At 44.2% G+C, this 18,604-nt stretch overlaps 3 protein-coding genes across 7 annotated transcripts in view; 2 read left to right on the top strand and 1 right to left on the bottom strand.

Annotated features, from left to right (window-relative positions):
• The window catches only part of LOC127596313 (uncharacterized), a 747,551-nt gene that overhangs the window by 127,785 nt on the left and 601,162 nt on the right, over window positions 1–18,604 (bottom strand). The window lies entirely within an intron of this gene.
• On the top strand, window positions 4,115–13,686 carry zbtb17 (zinc finger and BTB domain containing 17). 3 transcript variants are annotated; one of them, XM_052058594.1, is made up of 15 exons: window positions 4,115–4,394; window positions 4,938–5,174; window positions 5,248–5,427; window positions 6,404–6,745; window positions 7,139–7,225; window positions 7,554–7,789; window positions 8,754–8,896; window positions 8,999–9,299; window positions 9,435–9,522; window positions 9,856–9,972; window positions 10,065–10,185; window positions 10,496–10,626; window positions 10,688–10,951; window positions 11,843–11,932; window positions 12,610–13,686. In XM_052058594.1, the coding sequence occupies exons 2-15, from the start codon at window positions 4,970–4,972 to the stop codon at window positions 12,999–13,001; spliced, it is 2,697 nt and encodes an 898-aa protein (XP_051914554.1). In that variant the 5' UTR covers window positions 4,115–4,394; window positions 4,938–4,969; the 3' UTR covers window positions 13,002–13,686. The 3 variants fall into 3 exon arrangements, with proteins under 3 accessions (XP_051914554.1, XP_051914553.1, XP_051914555.1); XM_052058593.1 differs by having other exon boundaries at window positions 4,926–5,174; XM_052058595.1 differs by lacking the exons at window positions 8,754–8,896; window positions 8,999–9,299 and having other exon boundaries at window positions 4,928–5,174.
• On the top strand, window positions 14,502–18,442 carry ddost (dolichyl-diphosphooligosaccharide--protein glycosyltransferase subunit (non-catalytic)). The gene is made up of 11 exons (XM_052058615.1): window positions 14,502–14,788; window positions 16,018–16,128; window positions 16,215–16,301; window positions 16,384–16,487; window positions 16,563–16,657; window positions 16,880–16,973; window positions 17,071–17,219; window positions 17,334–17,481; window positions 17,592–17,712; window positions 17,799–17,900; window positions 18,002–18,442. Exons 1-11 carry the CDS (start codon window positions 14,569–14,571, stop codon window positions 18,004–18,006), a joined length of 1,236 nt encoding a protein of 411 aa, XP_051914575.1. The 5' UTR covers window positions 14,502–14,568; the 3' UTR covers window positions 18,007–18,442.

Below are 18,604 nucleotides of genomic sequence, written 5' to 3'. Positions count from 1 at the left end.
TGGTGAGTAGGCTCCGATGGTGGGGGAAGATGCCGGTCCGTCCTGGCAGACCCAAACGTATTGTGAGGGTTTGTTGGGAGCGTCTGGCGGAATCCCCTGTCAGAAAGAGTTTCAACTCCCACCTTCGACAGAGCTTTTCCCATGTTCCGGGAGAGGCGTTGGACATTGAGCCCGAGTGGACCATGTTCCGTGCCTCTATTGTTGAGGCGGCCAATCTGAGTTGTGGCCGTAAGGTGGTTGGTGCCTGTCGTGGCGGCAACCCCCTTATTCGCTGGTGGACACCAGCAGTAAGGGATGCCGTCAAGCTGAAGAAGGAGTCCTATCGAGCCTTTATGGCCTGTGGGACCCCAGAGGCAGCTGACGGGTACCGACTGGCCAAGCGGAACGCAGCTTCGGTGGTCGCCGAGGCAAAAACCCGAGCATGGGAAGAGTTCGGTGAGGCCATGGAAGCCGACTTCCGGACGGCTTCGAGGAAATTCTGGTCCACCATCCGACGTCTCAGGAGGGGGAAGCAGTGCACCACTAACACTGTGTACAGTGGGGATGGGGCGCTGCTGACTTCGACTCGGGACGTTGTGAACCGGTGGGCAGAGTACTTCGAAGACCTCCTCAACTCCACCAACACGCCTTCCTTGGAGGAAGCAGAGCCTGGGGACTCTGAGGTGGGCTCTCCTATCTCTGTGGTTGAAGTCACCGATGTGGTTAAAAAGCTCCTCGGTGGCAAGGGATGAGATCCGCCCGGAGTTCCTCAAGGCTCTGGATGTTGTGGGGCTGTCCTGGTTGACACGCCTCTGCAACATCGCGTGGTCAACAGGGAGAGTGCCTCTGGATTGGCAGACCGGGGTGGTAGTCCCTCTTTTTAAAAAGGGGGACCGGCGGGTGTGTTCCAACTATAGAGAGATCACACTCCTCAGCCTCCCTGGTAAGGTCTATTCAGGGGTGCTGGAGAGGAGGGTCCGTCAGGAAGTCGAGCCTCAGATTGAGGAGGAGCAGTGTGGTTTTCGTCCCGGCCGTGGAACAGTGGACCAGCTCTGCACCCTTAGCAGGGTCCTCGCGGGTATGTGGGAATTCGCCCAACCAGTCTACATGTGTTTTGTGGACTTGGAGAAGGCGTTTGACCGTGTCCCTCGGGGAGTTCTGTGGGGGGTGCTTCGAGGGTATGGGGTACCGAACCCCCTGATGCGGGCTGTTCGGTCACTATACCACAGATGTCAGAGTTTGGTTCGCATTGCCGGCAGTAAGTCGGGATCGTTTCCAGTGGGGGTAGGACTCCGCCAAGGCTGCCCTTTGTCACCGATTCTGTTCATAACCTTTATGGACAGAATTTCTAGGTGCAGCCAAAGCTTTGAGGGGGTCCGTTTTGGGGGCCTCAGTATTGCATCCCTGCTTTTTGCAGATGATGTGGTGCTGTTGGCTCCTTCAAACAGGGTTCTCCAACTCTCACTGGAGCGTTTCGCAGCCGAGTGTGAAGCGGTTGGGATGAAGATCAGCACCTCCAAATCTGAAACCATGGTCCTCAGTCGAAAAAGGGTGGAGTGCCCCCTCCGGGTCGGGGAGGAGATCTTGCCCCAAGTGGAGGAGTTCAAGTATCTTGGGGTCTTGTTCATGAGTGGGGGCAGAAGGGAGCGGGAGATCGACAGGCGGATTGGTGCAGCGTCTGCTGTGATGCGGACGTTGTATCGGTCTGTTGTGGTGAAGAAGTTAGCTGAGCCAAAGGGCGAAGCTCTCAATTTACCGGTCGATCTACGTCCCAACCCTCATCTATGGTCACGAGCTATGGGTCGTGACCGAAAGAACGAGATCCCGGTTACAAGCGGCCGAAATGAGTTTTCTCCGCAGGGTGTCCGGGCTCTCCCTTAGAGATAAGGCGAGAAGCTCGGTCATCTGGGAGAGGCTTAGAGTCGAGCCGCTTCTCCTCCATATCGAGAGGAGCCAGATGAGGTGGCTTGGGCATCTGATTCGGATGCCTCCTGAGCGCCTCCCCGGTGAGGTGTTCCGGTCATGCCCCACCGGGAGGAGACCCCGAGGAAGACCCAGGACACGCTGGAGAGACTATGTCACCCAGCTTGCCTGGGAACGACTCGGGATCCCCCGGGGAGAGCTGGACGAAGTAGCTAGGGAGAGGGAAGTCTGGGCTTCCCTGCTAAAGCTGTTGCCCCCGCGACCCAGCCCCGGATAAGCGGTAGATGATGGATGGATGGATATTTGGATGAATGGGTTCAGTTTTATTTGTTGTCGAGTTGCCCAGTCGTTTGGGGCAGAAAATTGATGAGATGGTCTACCAAAAGTAGTGTAGCCCTCCAGATTGAAGAGGGTATTAAAACTACTGTAATGGAGGGTGCAGGTGGTGGTATGCATAGTGAGTTTAGTTGAATACAAAGCTAATATTCTGATATATAAATGGCAACAGGTGAATACACAGGTTAATGATGTACTTTCTGCCATCCAGTCATGAGCATTTCATTGTGTTGCTTGTCACTAAACGTGGCTGGCATAAACAGATGAACAAATAGACTATTTGTTGTAGATCAATACTTTTCTGATCATTTAATGGAAAGTGGAGGATAAGCTGTGCAGAAAACACCTGATGACCTCTTCCGGCATGCTAATGTGTCGGTCGGTGAAGGCCCTCGTTATCGAGGAATGTGGCCCCCAGGACAGGGCGATGGCTCCTGGTGCTTGTGTCTCCGATGACTGTGGAGGTCTGTCAATGCTGCGGGCGGGGTTCTCGGGGAAGACTGGGCCTCCACAGCTAATGTGTACAGGGGTTGGAAATCACCAATCTAGCGGGTGTGTGAGCAGTGGCGTGTTTTGGATATTAATTAAAAAACATATGTTTGGAGACTTGTCACACAGGTACACACCACAACACGCTTGTGGGTCTTAGTCTAAGTGTCGCTTGGGGGGTTAGACACTTACATCACTCTCGGCAAAAACACTCTTGCCTCTAAGAATTAGATGAGAATACTGTTACCATAGTGACCGAGAGGCACCCCACCTTGCGGCATCCAATCTTACGTAGATTTATATAAATCAGCATGTATTGTATTGTGCATATGTAAGGTGAGTTAGATAATAACCAGGATTGTGATGTTGACAAAAACAGTGAAAGGAGTCTTTCAGTTCATGGGACGGTATTGTTCCATATCACACACCAACAGCACGGATTCAGCATCTACCGTCGGAGAAAGACATCACACACACCTTGCCATCAGAAATGAAAAGTACATTAATTCTCAAGGCAGAGAAACGGAATGCCTTGTAGGGATGTTGGACAACTTCATTCTGGGCTCCCCCCAAAAAGCATTGTTGTCACTAAAATTAAAAAACATGGCAACACTGTGAGATTTTGTCACACACTGTGAGACTTTGTCAAGGTAAATCGTTCAGCAGGATTTATCTGTAGTGACAGGGCAGGACAGAAACAACCTCCAATCCCTTTATCAAGCAGCTTTCACAAGGTTGCAGGGGAGATCTGAATGTAATTGTGGAAGTGATTTCTTCTGTCTTTTAATAATAATACATTTTATTTATAAGCGCCTTTCAAGACACCGAAGGACACTTTACAATAACAAAAAACACAAAACAATATGTTATACATTGAACATTCTCAAAAAAACGAACGCTGTGCTCTTGCTTTTTCAGGTCCTTTGAGGCTCAACCATCACAGATCAAACGTGTTAAAATAGGCACTCATTCATTAACTAATTAAGACACACAGTTGAGCATTTGTGAATGCAAAAATACTTTTTGAAAATGATATTAGTGCATATCTGCCACCCAATGATCTGGAATTAAAACTGTTATGGGTTACTGCGTAGCAGTTCATTTACAGCACATTATTAAGGGGAAATGAATGAAATAAAATAACTTCCATTTTCAGTTCTTTTTCCGTACTGTTGTCCTTAAAAAATCCGTCAAATGTCTCATGAATGTTTCTTGTCTCGCCTGCATTCATTGTATTTCTAATTTGCCCATCTCTCTATATCAAATACAAGTTGAACCGATTCCATTTATCACATATGAACCATTTTCACATTTTCGTAGACAGAAGAGATTCTTTTTAATTCACTATTTGATATTTCGAAATACGAACTACAAACCTGACAGACTTTGGGTTAAAGTTGTCAAGCAGCTGAGTTTGAGCAGAGCCACGCGTTCACACGCCGCAACTGCAAATGTTTGCCACTGCGCATGCTCGTGATAACACATCTGACTGGTCCATATCAATCGATCAGCGAGAGGAAGATGGCGCTGAACCAAGTCAACAGCACACGATCGAACACCGAAAAACTCGATCGGGTCCATTACTAAGATCCACTTTTCCGCGCACAAGCCGGGCCACAGGTTTTAGGACGCATCAAAGGAGTGAGCCTAAGCACGCGATTCCAGGGGTAAGTACAATACGCAGCTTAGAGGCGTTTAGGAAGAGCGAGCAGACAACAACAAGCTTTGGCGACGACGTCCGCCATCTTGTGTCCGTCGCCCGATGTCCTCGCTAGGCATGCTAAATTCATCCCTGATAACACGACCACCCGGATTGGAGAGGCATTGTAATCGATTGATTGCGATGTTAAACGGTCATGACAAAAGTGTCCGAAAATGTTGATATTTTTCAGTCACTGTCACGGAAGACGTTATTTATAGAATGGCGTCTCGAAATCCCCAACAGCTAAAAATGTCGAACGGCCTACTAAGAAATTAAAGCTCAATTCATGAATACTTATGCTTCTGCTTTGTGAGTAAATAGTTTGTTGTGAAAATATGTCTGGATAAAATAAATGAACTGAACTGAGGTGGGGTACGACCTACTGGTCTCCAGACAATTTCAGTTTGTCCCTTTTTGAATTTATTATACAATAAATAAAAATGTATATTATAATAATAAATAAAAACATGACCTTCCACTCATTAACTGTCCTCAGAGTCTGTGTCAGCCTCTGGGTCACCCAAAACGCCTGAAAGGACAATGGAGTTCCCGTGGCACAGTGGGAAGGTTCTGGAGCAGTTCAACAACCAGCGCAAGCAGGGTTTGTTGTGTGACTGCACATTTGTCGTGGATGGAGTGGACTTCAAGGCGCACAAATGTGTGCTGGCAGCCTGCAGTGTCTACTTCCGCACCCTCTTCCTGGAACAGAAGGACGTGGTACATCTGGACATCAGCAATGCTGCAGGTTGTGAAAAGTGCTCCCCCCGACCCCACATTTTTGTGAAAACAGTCATTTGTAATGCTTTCTATTGCTGCAGGTTTGTCCCAGGTCCTGGAATTCATGTACACAGCCAAGCTGAGTTTGACTCCTGACAACTTTGAGGATGTAATGGCTGTTGCCAATTTCCTGCAAATGCAAGAGATTGTAAACGCTTGCGCCATGTACCAGTCAGTGACCGATCCAGCTCCATCCCATATTACGATGGACGTTGATGAAGGTGAGTCCAATCTTTTTATCATGATTGGAGGCTATATGGGAAACCACTTGTACAGTTCTGATTATCAAATAGCATTTGGAGGTACCTTGACTTAAAAGTGCCCTAACTTTTGATACGTTAGAGTTCCAATTTTTTCCTTGTGTTGAGCGCAAAAATTTGACCTCCAAGTAGCAACGTGACAAAGAGCAGTCATATACGGTGAAATATCTTTTTTTTTTAAATCCCTTACTTTCAACACCTCTAAAATCCCCCATAACAGATACATTCACAAGAAAACAATTGCTGACTAAAGTACACGACCTACTGCAGACACTGGTCATCTCATGAATAGTGTTTCATTTGCGCGATTTCAGTTGAGGTTTTTTAGGGCAAGTGACACAGTTTGAAACATCACAGTATTTTTATGGCGCTCACTTGAAGCGCAATTAGGATTCTCAGCCCGTATGAGCTAATTTGTAGATATTTTTGTCTGAAATTTGTCAGATAAGCAAAGTAAACTACTCTCCAAGTAGCAGATGAAATTAAAGAATTGATTTTATCTGTGAACATCTGTACAGCAATGTCGAAGTTGTAAAATGTAACCTTTTTGAGTGAGTACTGCCATGTCTTTAACGTGTCAGTATCATTACGAGCTGGAGATTGATATTCCACGATAGTTTCAGGAAAAGCTCCTGAACCCATTGAAAGGCAAGGCAAATGATTGACACCTCGTTGGTGACACCCTTCTCTATGTGATTGCTTATTTCTTCTCAGGTGCTGTGGTTTCTCAAAAATCAATGTAGAAGATTTTTCAAAGACCATTTTACTAAAATACTACGATCAGGTTTATACGGAGAGTTTTAACAAACGTGACAAAAAGTGTTTTTTCCCCCTTAAAGTTGTTAACTACCGTTTTTTAAAAAAGCAGTGGAAAATGTTGCAAAAAACTTCTTTCTTACTTTCTCTTCTCTTTTTTCTTTGCTTTTTTTAAATAAAGGAGAGAAATTAGATGAAGACCAACCAAGAGAGGGCGATGACAGTTACCTGGCTGAAACAGCAATGCAGGCAGAGCAGAGTTCTTCCACGACCACCACAGAAGATAAGAACAATGAGCTTACAGAAGGCCAGGAGCAAACAAGCCACCCTCCCATGAATGCACAGACAACAGAAGTTTCAGAGCTGAAACCCGCCAAAAGCTGCCCAGTTCGTGCGCAGCCTACCAAAAGTAGTGCTACACAAAAGGGAGCGTCTGTGAAGAACGAGAAAGAGGATGGTCTCGCTGCACAAGACGCCACATCCACTTTTCAGGACGACCCCTCTGACGTGGACTACACACCACGTAAGTTAGTGATGAGGAAAGACGAGCTCAGTGGCCTGCAAAGAATTAATGCCCAGGGCGAGTACCTGATTCTGGGGCCCATTTTTGTCAACATTAACCGGGTGGGCTGAGTGAAGGGGGCGTGGAAGGAAGATTCGAAAACTCACTGTACATATACCGGCGTGTGTGTGTGTGTGTGTGTGTGTGTGTGTGTGTGTGTGTGTGTGTGCGTGCGTGTGTGTGTGTGTGTGTGTGTGTGCGTGCGCGTGTGTATGCTTAAATTGCTGTGGCTGCCCCCTCCTCATGTGCATGCCCCTGTGCTAGCTTTGTCACTTTTGTGTTTTTGAACACATAGGAACATTCACATCCCCGTGTGACGTGTTACATTATCTTTGATGTTTTATGCATTTCCAGATGCTCCCATCAAATCTGTCACCACACCCATTTTTACCAATTCTCGTGGTAGGCAAATTAGGAAACCTCGACGAAACTTCCCACATGGTGAGCCGTCAATTTCGTAAACTTGCCTTTTCCCCTGTTACAGGTCAAAGTTAACTTGTCATCTGTATGCACAGAGTGTATTTTGTCAAAGTAAATAGAGGTTTTAAGTGTTTTCATTCTGGGTTCATCCTGATGAAAATTTACGTTTGGTTGGAGTGGCAAGCAAGGACGCCCCCGCTCCCCAAGTTCTGCCCCCAAAATATTATACACATGCAGGTTATGCCGGGCATAAAATATCTCCATTTGTATTACTGTACATTATGAGCAAGAAAAATATTGTCAATAGAGTTACCATGTCTCTCATCAGTCTCTCTTGATGGCCTGTAAGGAAACGACACAGATGATGAAGGCCTAAAAAACGAACCCCAGAAGAATGCGACAAAGCCAGGCCATAAAGATGACTGTGCGGAAGTTGATGAAGACAGTGCCCCTGAGGTACAATTTGACACAAGTCCGCCAAAAGGAGACGCAAGCCACGACACAGTTGAGAGAGCAGTCCTCTCCGCTGCCATGAGCAGCCGATCCGAGTCAAAGCCTTACAGCTCCATGACGCACAAATGTGAGGTGAGATATGTTCAAAGTGGGCAGCATGGTGGGGGAGTGTTTACAGTTTAGCAAGTCTGGCTCAATGGCGTGAGGGCCCAGGAATGAATGACGACACAGGCAATTCTGTTTTTGCAATTATATGCATGTTAGTTTAATTGGAGACCACATGTCCAAATATTTTCCTCGGTGGGCCACATACAGAAAAATGGAAAGAAGCAAGGGTTAATTGAAAAGTATTCAATTCTAACATCTCATACACATTAAAACCATTCCATCAAGCAATTATACATTGTTTATCAATTGCAGTGACATTATGAAAATCTTCTATGATGCAACTTTGGTAATAAGGTGTTAAGTTGAGGATTTTGAGGTGACCCATAGCCCACAACTTCACAAATCGGGCCTTGACACCGAAAGTGGAGTACACTGCTTTTAGATAAACTTCATTATCATATTTTTTTCAGTATTTAAACACAAGAGTTCACAAAGAAATCACAAAATTTTGTTCATCTGAACCAAGTGAATGATTGAAACAAGCAGCAATAAAATAAAATAGAGACAGATCAATGAGGGAAAAGTAATGTTTTTTTGTTCTTCACAATTATCTTAGTCACCACTATGTTTTTTTTCTTTTTGGCTGTTGTAAATAGTTCCTTTGTGTTTTTGCATATCTTAAATAATTCAGTAAAATCAATTTAGAAGTACGGTAGTAGTAGTCATAAGAGTTTCATTGGGGGGTTTACCCCCATTATTCTTTGACATCAAAAATCGTACGGGCTGATATTATAACATAGTCCAAGTTTGGCCACCCCTGCTCTAAATTGTCCGTAGATGCGAATGTATATAGTGTCTGTATATGCCCTGCCAGTGGCTGGCAAGCAGTCTAGGGTGTCTCGGAGCCTAACCATGTGCACCCTAGAATATAGTTTGGACATATGTTCCACATACGAAAGCTAAGCATAAGATGTGCTCTCCTTTCAAGGACTGTGGGAAGAAATTCACGCATACTGGCAATTTCAAGAGACATATGCGCATTCACACGGGGGAGAAACCCTTCGCCTGTCGAGACTGCAACAAGGCTTTTTCTGACGCAGCAGCTTGTAAAGCTCACGAGAAAACACACAGGTCAGATATATGTCGTATTTAACCTCTTTTGTTTTCCGACTTAATATCAGATACTGAGCTCCCAAGTGGCCGTTTTCTCTCTCTACCCCCCCCCCCCCTCAGTCCCCTAAAGCCATTTAGTTGCTCAATCTGTGGAAAGAGCTACCGTCAGATCAGCCTGCTCAACCTGCACCGCAAGCGGCACACCGGCGAGGCGCGCTACAGTTGTGAGGAATGTGAGAAGCTCTTCACCACATCAGGAAATTTGAAGCGGCACCGCTTGGTGCACAGTGGTTTAAAGCCGTACCACTGTGAATACTGCGACAAGGCTTTCTCAGACCCCACCGCCAAGATGCGACACTTAGAGACGCATGACGCCAACAAGGGCAACAAGTGCCCGCACTGTGACAAATGCTTCAATCAGGTGATGGTTTCGTACCGGCGCCATATTCAACTGCTGTTAAAATTGTTTGATCAGTAAATGATTTGTCCAATCAGAGGTGTTACTTGGCAGTCAATAATGGGTGTGCTAAGTACCTTTGTGGCCTTGTATGTTCAGCCCGGAAATCTGAAGGCGCACTTAAAAATCCATATCGCGGATGGGCCCCTGAAGTGCAGAGAATGCGGCAAACAATTCACCACCTCGGGTAAGAAAAGCATCTACAGTACAGTGCTACCCTGATATGTCTGAGTTTGCCTGCTGTATCACAGATTCTTTTCAGAGATCGTTTTTCCACATGGACTAATTTAACCGCAGTCACACACTCCACTCAGTCTAAAAATAAATTGCGTAGGTTGGTCAGCTGTGATGTCGAGACCGGCCCAGAAACACACTGGCCGTTCAGGAAAATGTAGATTTTCCCAAGATTCCTCATGGCCATCCCTCCCCTTTGCCAGACCAAACCCAACATACCGTAAATATCCAAGGGCTTGATTGAAACATCTACATTATATATTACAATTAATCGTTTATCTGTCAGGAAATCTGAAGCGTCATTCCCGGGTCCACAGTGGTGAGAAACCATACGTCTGTACCCACTGCCAAAGAGCGTTCAGTGATCCTGGAGCTCTGCAGCGGCATGAGCGCATCCACACAGGTGCGATGGGGACATTTAAGGCAAGGCAAAACATTTCTGGTACTTAGCCTTAAATGAATGCCCACACATTCTGCAACACTGCTGTCTCACAGGAGAGAAACCCTGTGTGTGTCCCACTTGTGGCAAAGCCTTTACCCAGGCCAGCTCCCTCATCGCGCACGTCCGCCAACACACAGGAGAGAAACCCTACGTCTGTGATCGTTGTGGGAAAAGGTAGGGATGTTTGATTCTACTTTTTTCAGACCGATATCGGTACAGGTACTTAATTCTTGCGTCTCGATACCAGGTAACTGATACTGCTACGACTTATGATACATGCAATGACAGATCAATTTAAAATAAAGACCTGTATATCCCAATTAGTAAAAGATATTCTGTCATATGGTACCGGTGACTGGTTTTGGCCACCATCGCGATGACCCCGATACCTTGAAAGGAAAGCTGGTATCAAACTGTTTTGTTTGTCCAGTGAGGGACTTTTCTTGGGATGTACTGTACTGTATTTTTTGTCTCTTCCTGGTAGGTTTGTGCAGTCCAGTCAACTGGCCAATCACATTCGCCACCACGACAACGTCCGCCCTCACCGGTGTCAAATGTGTGACAAGTCATTTGTCAACGTGGGCGACCTTTCCAAGCATGTCATCGTTCACACAGGTAACATGGGTGCCAGCTTCCATTTTTGGCATTTTTCACCCAACTGTTGACTTCTGTTTAGGAGAGAAGCCCTTCCTGTGTGACAAATGCGGCAGAGGCTTTAACCGCGTAGACAATCTGCGCTCTCACATCAAGACTGTCCACCGCGGCAAGGCTGGCATAAAGCGGCGGCGGCCCGGCGCCGGCAACGGCGCAGACGAGGAGATTGACGGATGTGTTGATGCATCCACCTTAGACGGCGAGATAAACATTGTAACTGTCTCTGAGGACATTGTTACCCTGGCAACGGAAGCCCTGGCGGCCAGTGCTGTTACTCAGCTAACAGGTCAGAGAATCGAGATGTCAGGCTTGATACAATATCCCACAAAAGTGAGCGCATCTCTAAGGAAAAATGTCCACACTGGGACCATTTAGTTTGCTTCCCTCCCCGGTGGCATTTCACTTGTTAGTGCTGCAAGGTGTCGGGTGTGAATGAGGAGCAGGCGTGTTATTGCTTACTGGCCACTTGAAGCTCAGAAAGGCATTTCATGGAGAAGAACTCTATGAGGATTTGCAAAAATCAATCATGCAACTTAAAGATGGCCTAGAAGATCCAGTGGAAATCTGTGAAATGCCGGAAAATAAAGATGGCCATGAAAAATGTTCACACTTTGGGAACATCAGGGGTGTACTCACTTTTGTACCCAGCAGAGTAGACAATAATAGTTGTTTTGAGTTATTTTGAGAACTCAAAACGACAATTACAACCGCTAGAGTTGAGCTTTGGTTTTTGACTGTCTGCTTCTCCTGGACATTATGAATCAACTCTTCCTGTGTCACAAAACTGCAACTATCGCGCCACACAGCACACCAGAGGAAACAGTACAGTATGTGCAACGCATATGGCTTATACACCTATGAGCTCAGTCGGTCTAATTTTACAGTTTGATAGTCCACTGCGTACGCATGTGACTGAGCAGTGAACTGTTTTTTGTTGTTATCTCTTGCATTATTTCATGTACCGGTAGTTGTATTCTGTCACACAAAGCGGAGCCATGGTATTCCATTAATCATATGACATTGCATCACACTAGCCAAAGGTACTGTCAAGTGTAACAAACTCATCACTTGTCAATTATTGGGCTTTTCATTTTGACAAACATGATTCATGTTCAATCCAATGTGCAATGTCAAAGTCGTCAGTGAACTTGAAAACCAATGTTTCTTTGATTTCCAGTATTACCAGTGGATGCATCCGTGTGTGCTGATGCGACCGAAGCGTTGAAAGCAGAAATTACCAAGGCAGTCGAGAAAGTGCAGGAAGCAGGTGAGACTGGAAAAAAAGCATGCTGAATGATGGCAGAACTCAATTCAACTCACTTCACAATAGCAGCACTTTGGTAAATAATTGTTCAAAAAATAGGCTCCAAACTGTTTATTGCCTCTCCCACTTGAGGTTGACTGGCAAACTAAACATAAAACAAAGAGAATTATACACAGGGTGTTCAAAACAACCATAGCTTAGCCTTTCCATTCCACTGCCTATGTTTTGGTGTGCCAGTATATGATAGGGCTAGATGTCGATTCACATTTCCAAAATCAATTCACAAGGTCCTGATTTGATTCGATTCACGATTCACTATTGATTTTTGATTCAGTTTAGGATTTCACACAGTACCAGTTTTACTTTCATGTGAAAGACATTCTCAGAATGCTGCAAATAAAAACAAGAAAAACAAAACAAACAAACAAAAAAACCCCAATAACTATTTTAAATCAAGTACAACTATGGTATAGGCTGTGTAAATAAAATGGCAAAAGCATTGTCGACGCTCTCGTAGAAATTGGCATGTTTTTGCCGATTTTAAAATAGCTTAATATCCTCCGTTTAAATCAGCCGGCCAGATTATCAGTTGGGCCCTATTCAGGCAAACGCTGATATATTCAACAGAATGAAATCATATAATGGCTTCTTTTTGCATACGCCCCTCTTTCTGTTTCCAGACCCCAACACGCAGATACTATACGCCTGCGATTCATGTGGGGATAAATTCCTGGATGCTAGTTCGCTAGCTCAGCATGTACGCATTCACACAGCCCAGGCCTTGGTCATGTTTCAAGCAGACTCTGACTTCTACCAGTACACCGCAGTCACCACTGCCGAGGGGGATGCCACTGCAACTTGGCAACCCGCATCCGAACAAGTGGTCCAGGAAGGGGAGCTCATATTAGATGGGGAGGCAAATGCGGAAGACGGGGTGACTGGGGAGCCACAAGGGGAAGAAGGGTTGCTGGATGGAAAGACGGTGGAGGATGGACAGCTCGAAATGCTGGATGAACTCCAGACTGATCGAAAAGTTGAAGGAGAGCTCATTGTGTGTGAGGTTCAAGTGTAGTAATGCTCACTGTCAAGGGTTCCGATTAAAGCTGTGTTAGCGCTGCAAAAGATGCTTTTCGCCACCCTCCACTGGATGCAACAAAGGTAGCGGTTGAGTCAGCGTTAGTAATGTACATCATTCCATCACTATGCTTTCCATAATCTGTTTATTTTTGAATTTCGGAATAGTGCATTGTCGATTGTGGGGTAAGAACAAGAAACGTATACAGTATACGGGATTGTTTGGTACTCATTTTGAATACATTTCCCTTAAAGAACAATATATTTTATAAATTAAATATTTTCCTAGAAAGATTTTTTTAGTACAGTATATTTATTTTGTCTTCCAAGTTTTGTGTGGAGGGTACTTTCACGTTTTACGCTTTAGGGCAGTTTAAATTATAGTGCAGTAAAATTGTGAAGTTTTCATCGTCAAAGTCAGTAATGCTACTGCACCAGAGGTGGGTCAATTAAAAAACAAAAAGAGAGATACCCACTGTGTTGCTATTATTCTCATCTTTGAATACACTGAAGTATTGAAGTCTGGATGAAGTGGGCACTTTGTGATGCATCCAGTTTAAAGAACAGTCGCCACGTTGCTCTTGCCGTTTATGTTGTGGAGTTCCCGCTTTAAATGTAAAATGGTGGTCATACATATCATGTAATCCTCAAAAGTTGAATTAAAAACTATTTGTGAATGGCGAGTGTTGGTTCTGCTGTTGAGTGAATGCTTGTCGTCCTAATTTGACGATAGCGCCAGCAGTTGCGCAATTTTTAGCCTTCGTTTTGCATTCATATTGTGCCAAACCTGGTTGTCAGCAGAGGAGTTGGTTTGCAGCATGAAGCCACGGAAATATAAAATTGCGAGAAAATTGGTGCATTGACCTGCCGTGTGACGATTGCAAAATCACTTGCCCAGTTTATAAACCAAAACAAATTTTATGGCATTTATTTTAAATGAAACATCAACAGCCAGACATGAACAATGCATACAAGTACAACAGTAACACTTTACTGTTCCGGGAGAAATTCGGTGTTTTTGATGCTGCTAGAAGTTGCATTTGCCCTCTTCTACTTTTAAAAAGCATTAAAAAAACATGGGCAGCCATGAACTCGCCAGTCAGAAGCTGAGCTGCGCTTTGTTTGTTTACAAAAGGAGTGTGACTGAGGTGTGAGGTCGTTCCGCATGTTTTTCTCAGCAATCGGTGTTATGTAGCAAATCTATGATGTTGCAAAATTGTCCGTGGCTATTATTTTCTGGTTAATGTGAAGAATTCTCGGCAAGCTTTCGCGGGCAGGCCACGAGTTTGACACAGATTGCGCTCTATTCGGAAACGTTTTGACATCTTTAAAGCTACAGATTATTTTTTTTTATTGCGCTAGAAAGGAGAGGGCGTTACGGATCTAACGCCCTGTTTTGTGACGTTTGGTGTGACAGAACGGAAGTGGACTACAACGTTGCTTTTAGCCCATTGGTGGATGAAAAAGTAAAAGAAGACGCGTAGGCCACTGTAATTGGCTGTTTCTCGGGGTTAAAGTGAAGTGCCGCACGAACGCTGACGTCGACTTTCATCCACAGCAGCATAATGGCCGCGTCGGTAGCAATCACGCCGACAAATCGGACCGCCTCTAGGTTGTCAAAAACACAGATGGTTCAAAGTAGGTCCACTGTTTTGGAAAGGATTGCTGTGTTGATTTCATTAGCCTCCTTGTTGCACTGTGCTACGGCTGACGGCAAGACGCTGGTCCTGCTGGACAACGTCAACATCAGGGACACACATTCAATCTTCTTCCGCAGTCTGTCAGGTGAGCGTCAAATATGCAATCATATTCTTTTGTAAATATTCTATCCTCCCCGTGTTGATAATTCAGCTAACGCATATTTCGGGAGTAGTTAGCTCTTGTTTTACTTTAATGCCGGCTAACATTACCCTAGCTCCGCATCTCAAGCCGTTCTGTGTGGTGGGCAATATTATCACACCACGAACAGGAATTTGATTAATTTTGTACTCCAAAATCATTATGGGGTGGAGGGTGGGGGTTATTAAGTGGACTTTACACTACAATGATCTGCCAAATGAAACCGTTGTGTGCTCTGGCGCGCATTAATTACGTCATTGTTGGCGGCGTATAATTTTGACGTAAAGGATGAGCGACAGCTACTTTTCAGTAACGACAGTGATGAAATGTTTTCATTTTTTAAAAGTCAAGTCAAGTCAACAGTATTTATAGAGCACTTTCAAACAGCCATACATCGCTGCAAAGCTTGATCCATAAAAGCCTACGCAATATGGATTTTACCATGCGTTGTAATTTAGAGATGTGACTTTAAGAAAAATTCACGTTGCCAGACCTAGCTCTGTCTTGCATTGTATATTACAGTATTTTTCTGATAATATGAATTATTATTATTAGAACAAGTTTTCTTGCATCTCTCATTTAAAACAAACCGACCAGTATTTGCCAACAAATCAGTTAAAATAATGACAGTAGTCGTAGTGACATTATTGGTTGTCAGATGTGATTGTGTTGTGAATGATGTTAAACTAAATTGACTTTATGTGGAAGTGTTGTGCACTGTTGCCATGTGCCCATGTAGTCTTCTTTATTGTACCGGTAATTGTGTTGCGGTGTCGGTGTAGTTTTGTGTCTGTAGACTGTTTCATTTGATGGTGGAGTCTATTTCATGTTGTCATGATTTAGTATCGACTTTTCTGCCAATTTATGCGATTGAGCACTCTCTGTATTGCAGTTATTTGACGATACAGTTCGTTAGTGACTGTGTAATCTTTATAATGTAGTTGCTTTCCTTGTACTGTATTCTGACAGTGTTTTCTTTTTAATCATTTGATTTATGTGACAATGTATTCTTTCTAATATAGATGTTACCTAGCAGTAATTTTTCAGGTACTGTATCTGACTGTGAAATTTAGTTGGTGTGGTTGTGTCATTAAGTGACAGTCTATGTTCTTTGATAAGGTAATTTGACTGTACAATTGCTTTAAAGTTTATGTTTTCCCACACTAACTTTTCAGATCGTGGCTTTGATCTTACATTCAAGACTGCCGATGACCCTTCACTTTCTCTAATCAAATATGGCCAATTCCTGTACGACCATCTCATCATTTTTTCACCGTCTGTTGAAGGTATGCTCTTTGCACTTTTATTTCTTAATATCTCTCTTGTCACATTTGACTTCTATATTCCAAAGTATTATGTTTGCGATCTACAGACTTTGGAGGAAATATCAATGTGGAGACCATTACCTCATTCATTGATGGAGGAGGAAACGTCTTGGTTGCTGCCAGTTCTGATATAGGTAAGTTGACTATTGCCTGCTCTGGCTTAGGTAAAATATGTAAAATATTTGAATCTTATTTTTCCCCCACTTTTTTAATCAGGTGACCCACTAAGGGAACTGGGGAGTGAGTGTGGCATTGAGTTTGATGAGGAGGGGACGGCCGTCATTGACCATCACAACTACGACAAGTCTGATCCCGGAGAGGTACCGGTAATTGAATTTTACCAATGCCATGCCCTGACCCATTGTTATTCACAAGGTTATCTTTTTTGCTTGCAGCACACATTGATTGTTGCTGACCCAGAGAACCTGCTGAAAGCTGCAACCATTGTTGGTAAAGACGCCAATAAACCTGTGCTGTTTAAGGGTGTTGGGTAAGTAAGATTGAAAGGGCCATCTTGTTCAGTTTAATCAGAAAATCTGAGCCTTTTTAATTCGCCACAAAGCTATTATTGTTGTCAGGAGGCTACAGGTTAATAGTCTGTTCCACCTACATTATGGTGTGTCACATGCACAAATAGTAATCAAAACGTAGCAAATTCTGTGTTGCATGTAGTGACAAATGTCACTAACATGCCATGTCAATCCCTTTTCAGCATGGTGGCTGACCCTGACAACCCTCTTGTTCTTGACATCCTCACTGGCTCATCAGCGGCCTATTCATTTTTCCCTGACAGACCCATTTCTCAGGTAACAATGCAAAATGATGCAGCCATGTATGGATGTTGTTAGTTTTCCTTCTTACTAGGAAGTGAATTGATTCACTAATTCGTGCTCTTTTCTCCAGTATCCCCATGCTGTGGGCAAGAATACCCTGCTGATTGCTGGCCTGCAGGCCAGAAACAACGCCAGAGTGGTTTTCAGTGGCTCGTTGGACTTCTTTAGTGACGGCTTCTTCACCTCTGATGTGCAGAAAGCCGCACCTGGATCTCAGCTGTCAGTCCTGTTTCTTTGTAATTTCTCCTGGTCACAGTTGCGATCCTCCAGTTGTGCTAGAGCAACGTACAGTGTTATTCTTTCATCTAATTATAATGTTGTCATTCCTTGTAGACACGAGCAGACGGGCAACATGGAACTGGCTGAGGCTCTGTCTCGCTGGGTGTTTAAAGAGGCTGGCGTCCTCCGGGTGGGTGAAGTTAGGCATCATCCTGTGGGAGAGGACACGCCTCCCGCAGCATACACAGTCACCGACCTTGTGGTGAGTTTCACAGTGGATCACATTCAAAACTTGTTTAAAAAAAACAAAAAAAAGGGGGGGGGGGTGTAAAGTGGCAGTAATTCTCTAATTATAATGGAAAATGTATGCAGGAATACAGCATTGTCATCGAGATGCTGTCTGAGGGTCGCTGGATTCCTTTTGATGGTGACGATATTCAGCTGGAGTTTGTGAGAATCGACCCCTTCGTCAGGACTTACCTTAAGAAAGATGGTATGGAGTCAAGCGCCATTGTTGCTATTATCTGCTTCAAATCTTAACGTACAGTATACCAATGAAATATTTTAATTTATTCGAAGATGGGGAATACAGCGTCCAGTTCAAGTTGCCCGATGTGTATGGAGTTTTCCAATTCAAGGTGGACTACAACCGACTGGGATACACCCATCTGTACTCCTCCACTCAGGCTAGTTCCTCTTTAAAAAATCAGCTTCTTGTGACCTTTAGGAAAGGGAATAAATAAATTCATCATATATCCATCCACTGCTATTGTGTTTGTCACCATAGGTGTCAGTGCGTCCCCTGCAGCATACGCAATATGAGCGCTTCATCCCCTCTGCCTTTCCGTACTACGCCAGTGTCTTCTCCATGATGTCAGGACTCTTTGTCTTCAGCATTGTCTTCCTGCACATGAAGGAAAAGGAAAAGTCTGACTAATTTGGGAGGAACGGAGGAAACGATAAATGACACCAGTGAACTTTAAAAGCAACTTGAAATTTGAATCAGTTTATTGACACTCAAGTAAGTGGCTGGTGGAAAATCTGAAATCTGTTAATGTTACTTTATATTTGGTTGTGAAACATTTTCTGTATAAAGTAATTGACCCTTTCACAATGTGGTGGACACATGCACTGAACAAAAAGATGCCAACTGGTAATTTGTCTAACGCCTTTTTTTTTTAAACAATAAAATACTGACATTCCACATGGAACGGTACAACCAAGATTGTTTTTGTCTGATTTTGCAACATGTTACAGTTTAAACGATGCACAGCATGAGTAAATCATCTTTAATTTTTTTTTCAAAAAAATATTCACTTTTAAATGTCACTTTCAGAACATATCTTACAAAATGTTGGACATTCCGCTTTAGAGTCAAATTTCTG

The sequence above is a fragment of the Hippocampus zosterae genome, chromosome 2, assembly GCF_025434085.1.
Source record: "Hippocampus zosterae strain Florida chromosome 2, ASM2543408v3, whole genome shotgun sequence".
NCBI lineage: Eukaryota > Metazoa > Chordata > Actinopteri > Syngnathiformes > Syngnathidae > Hippocampus > Hippocampus zosterae.
The sequence above is the reverse complement of the archived record's forward strand: the minus strand, read 5'-3'. Positions and strand labels throughout refer to the sequence as shown.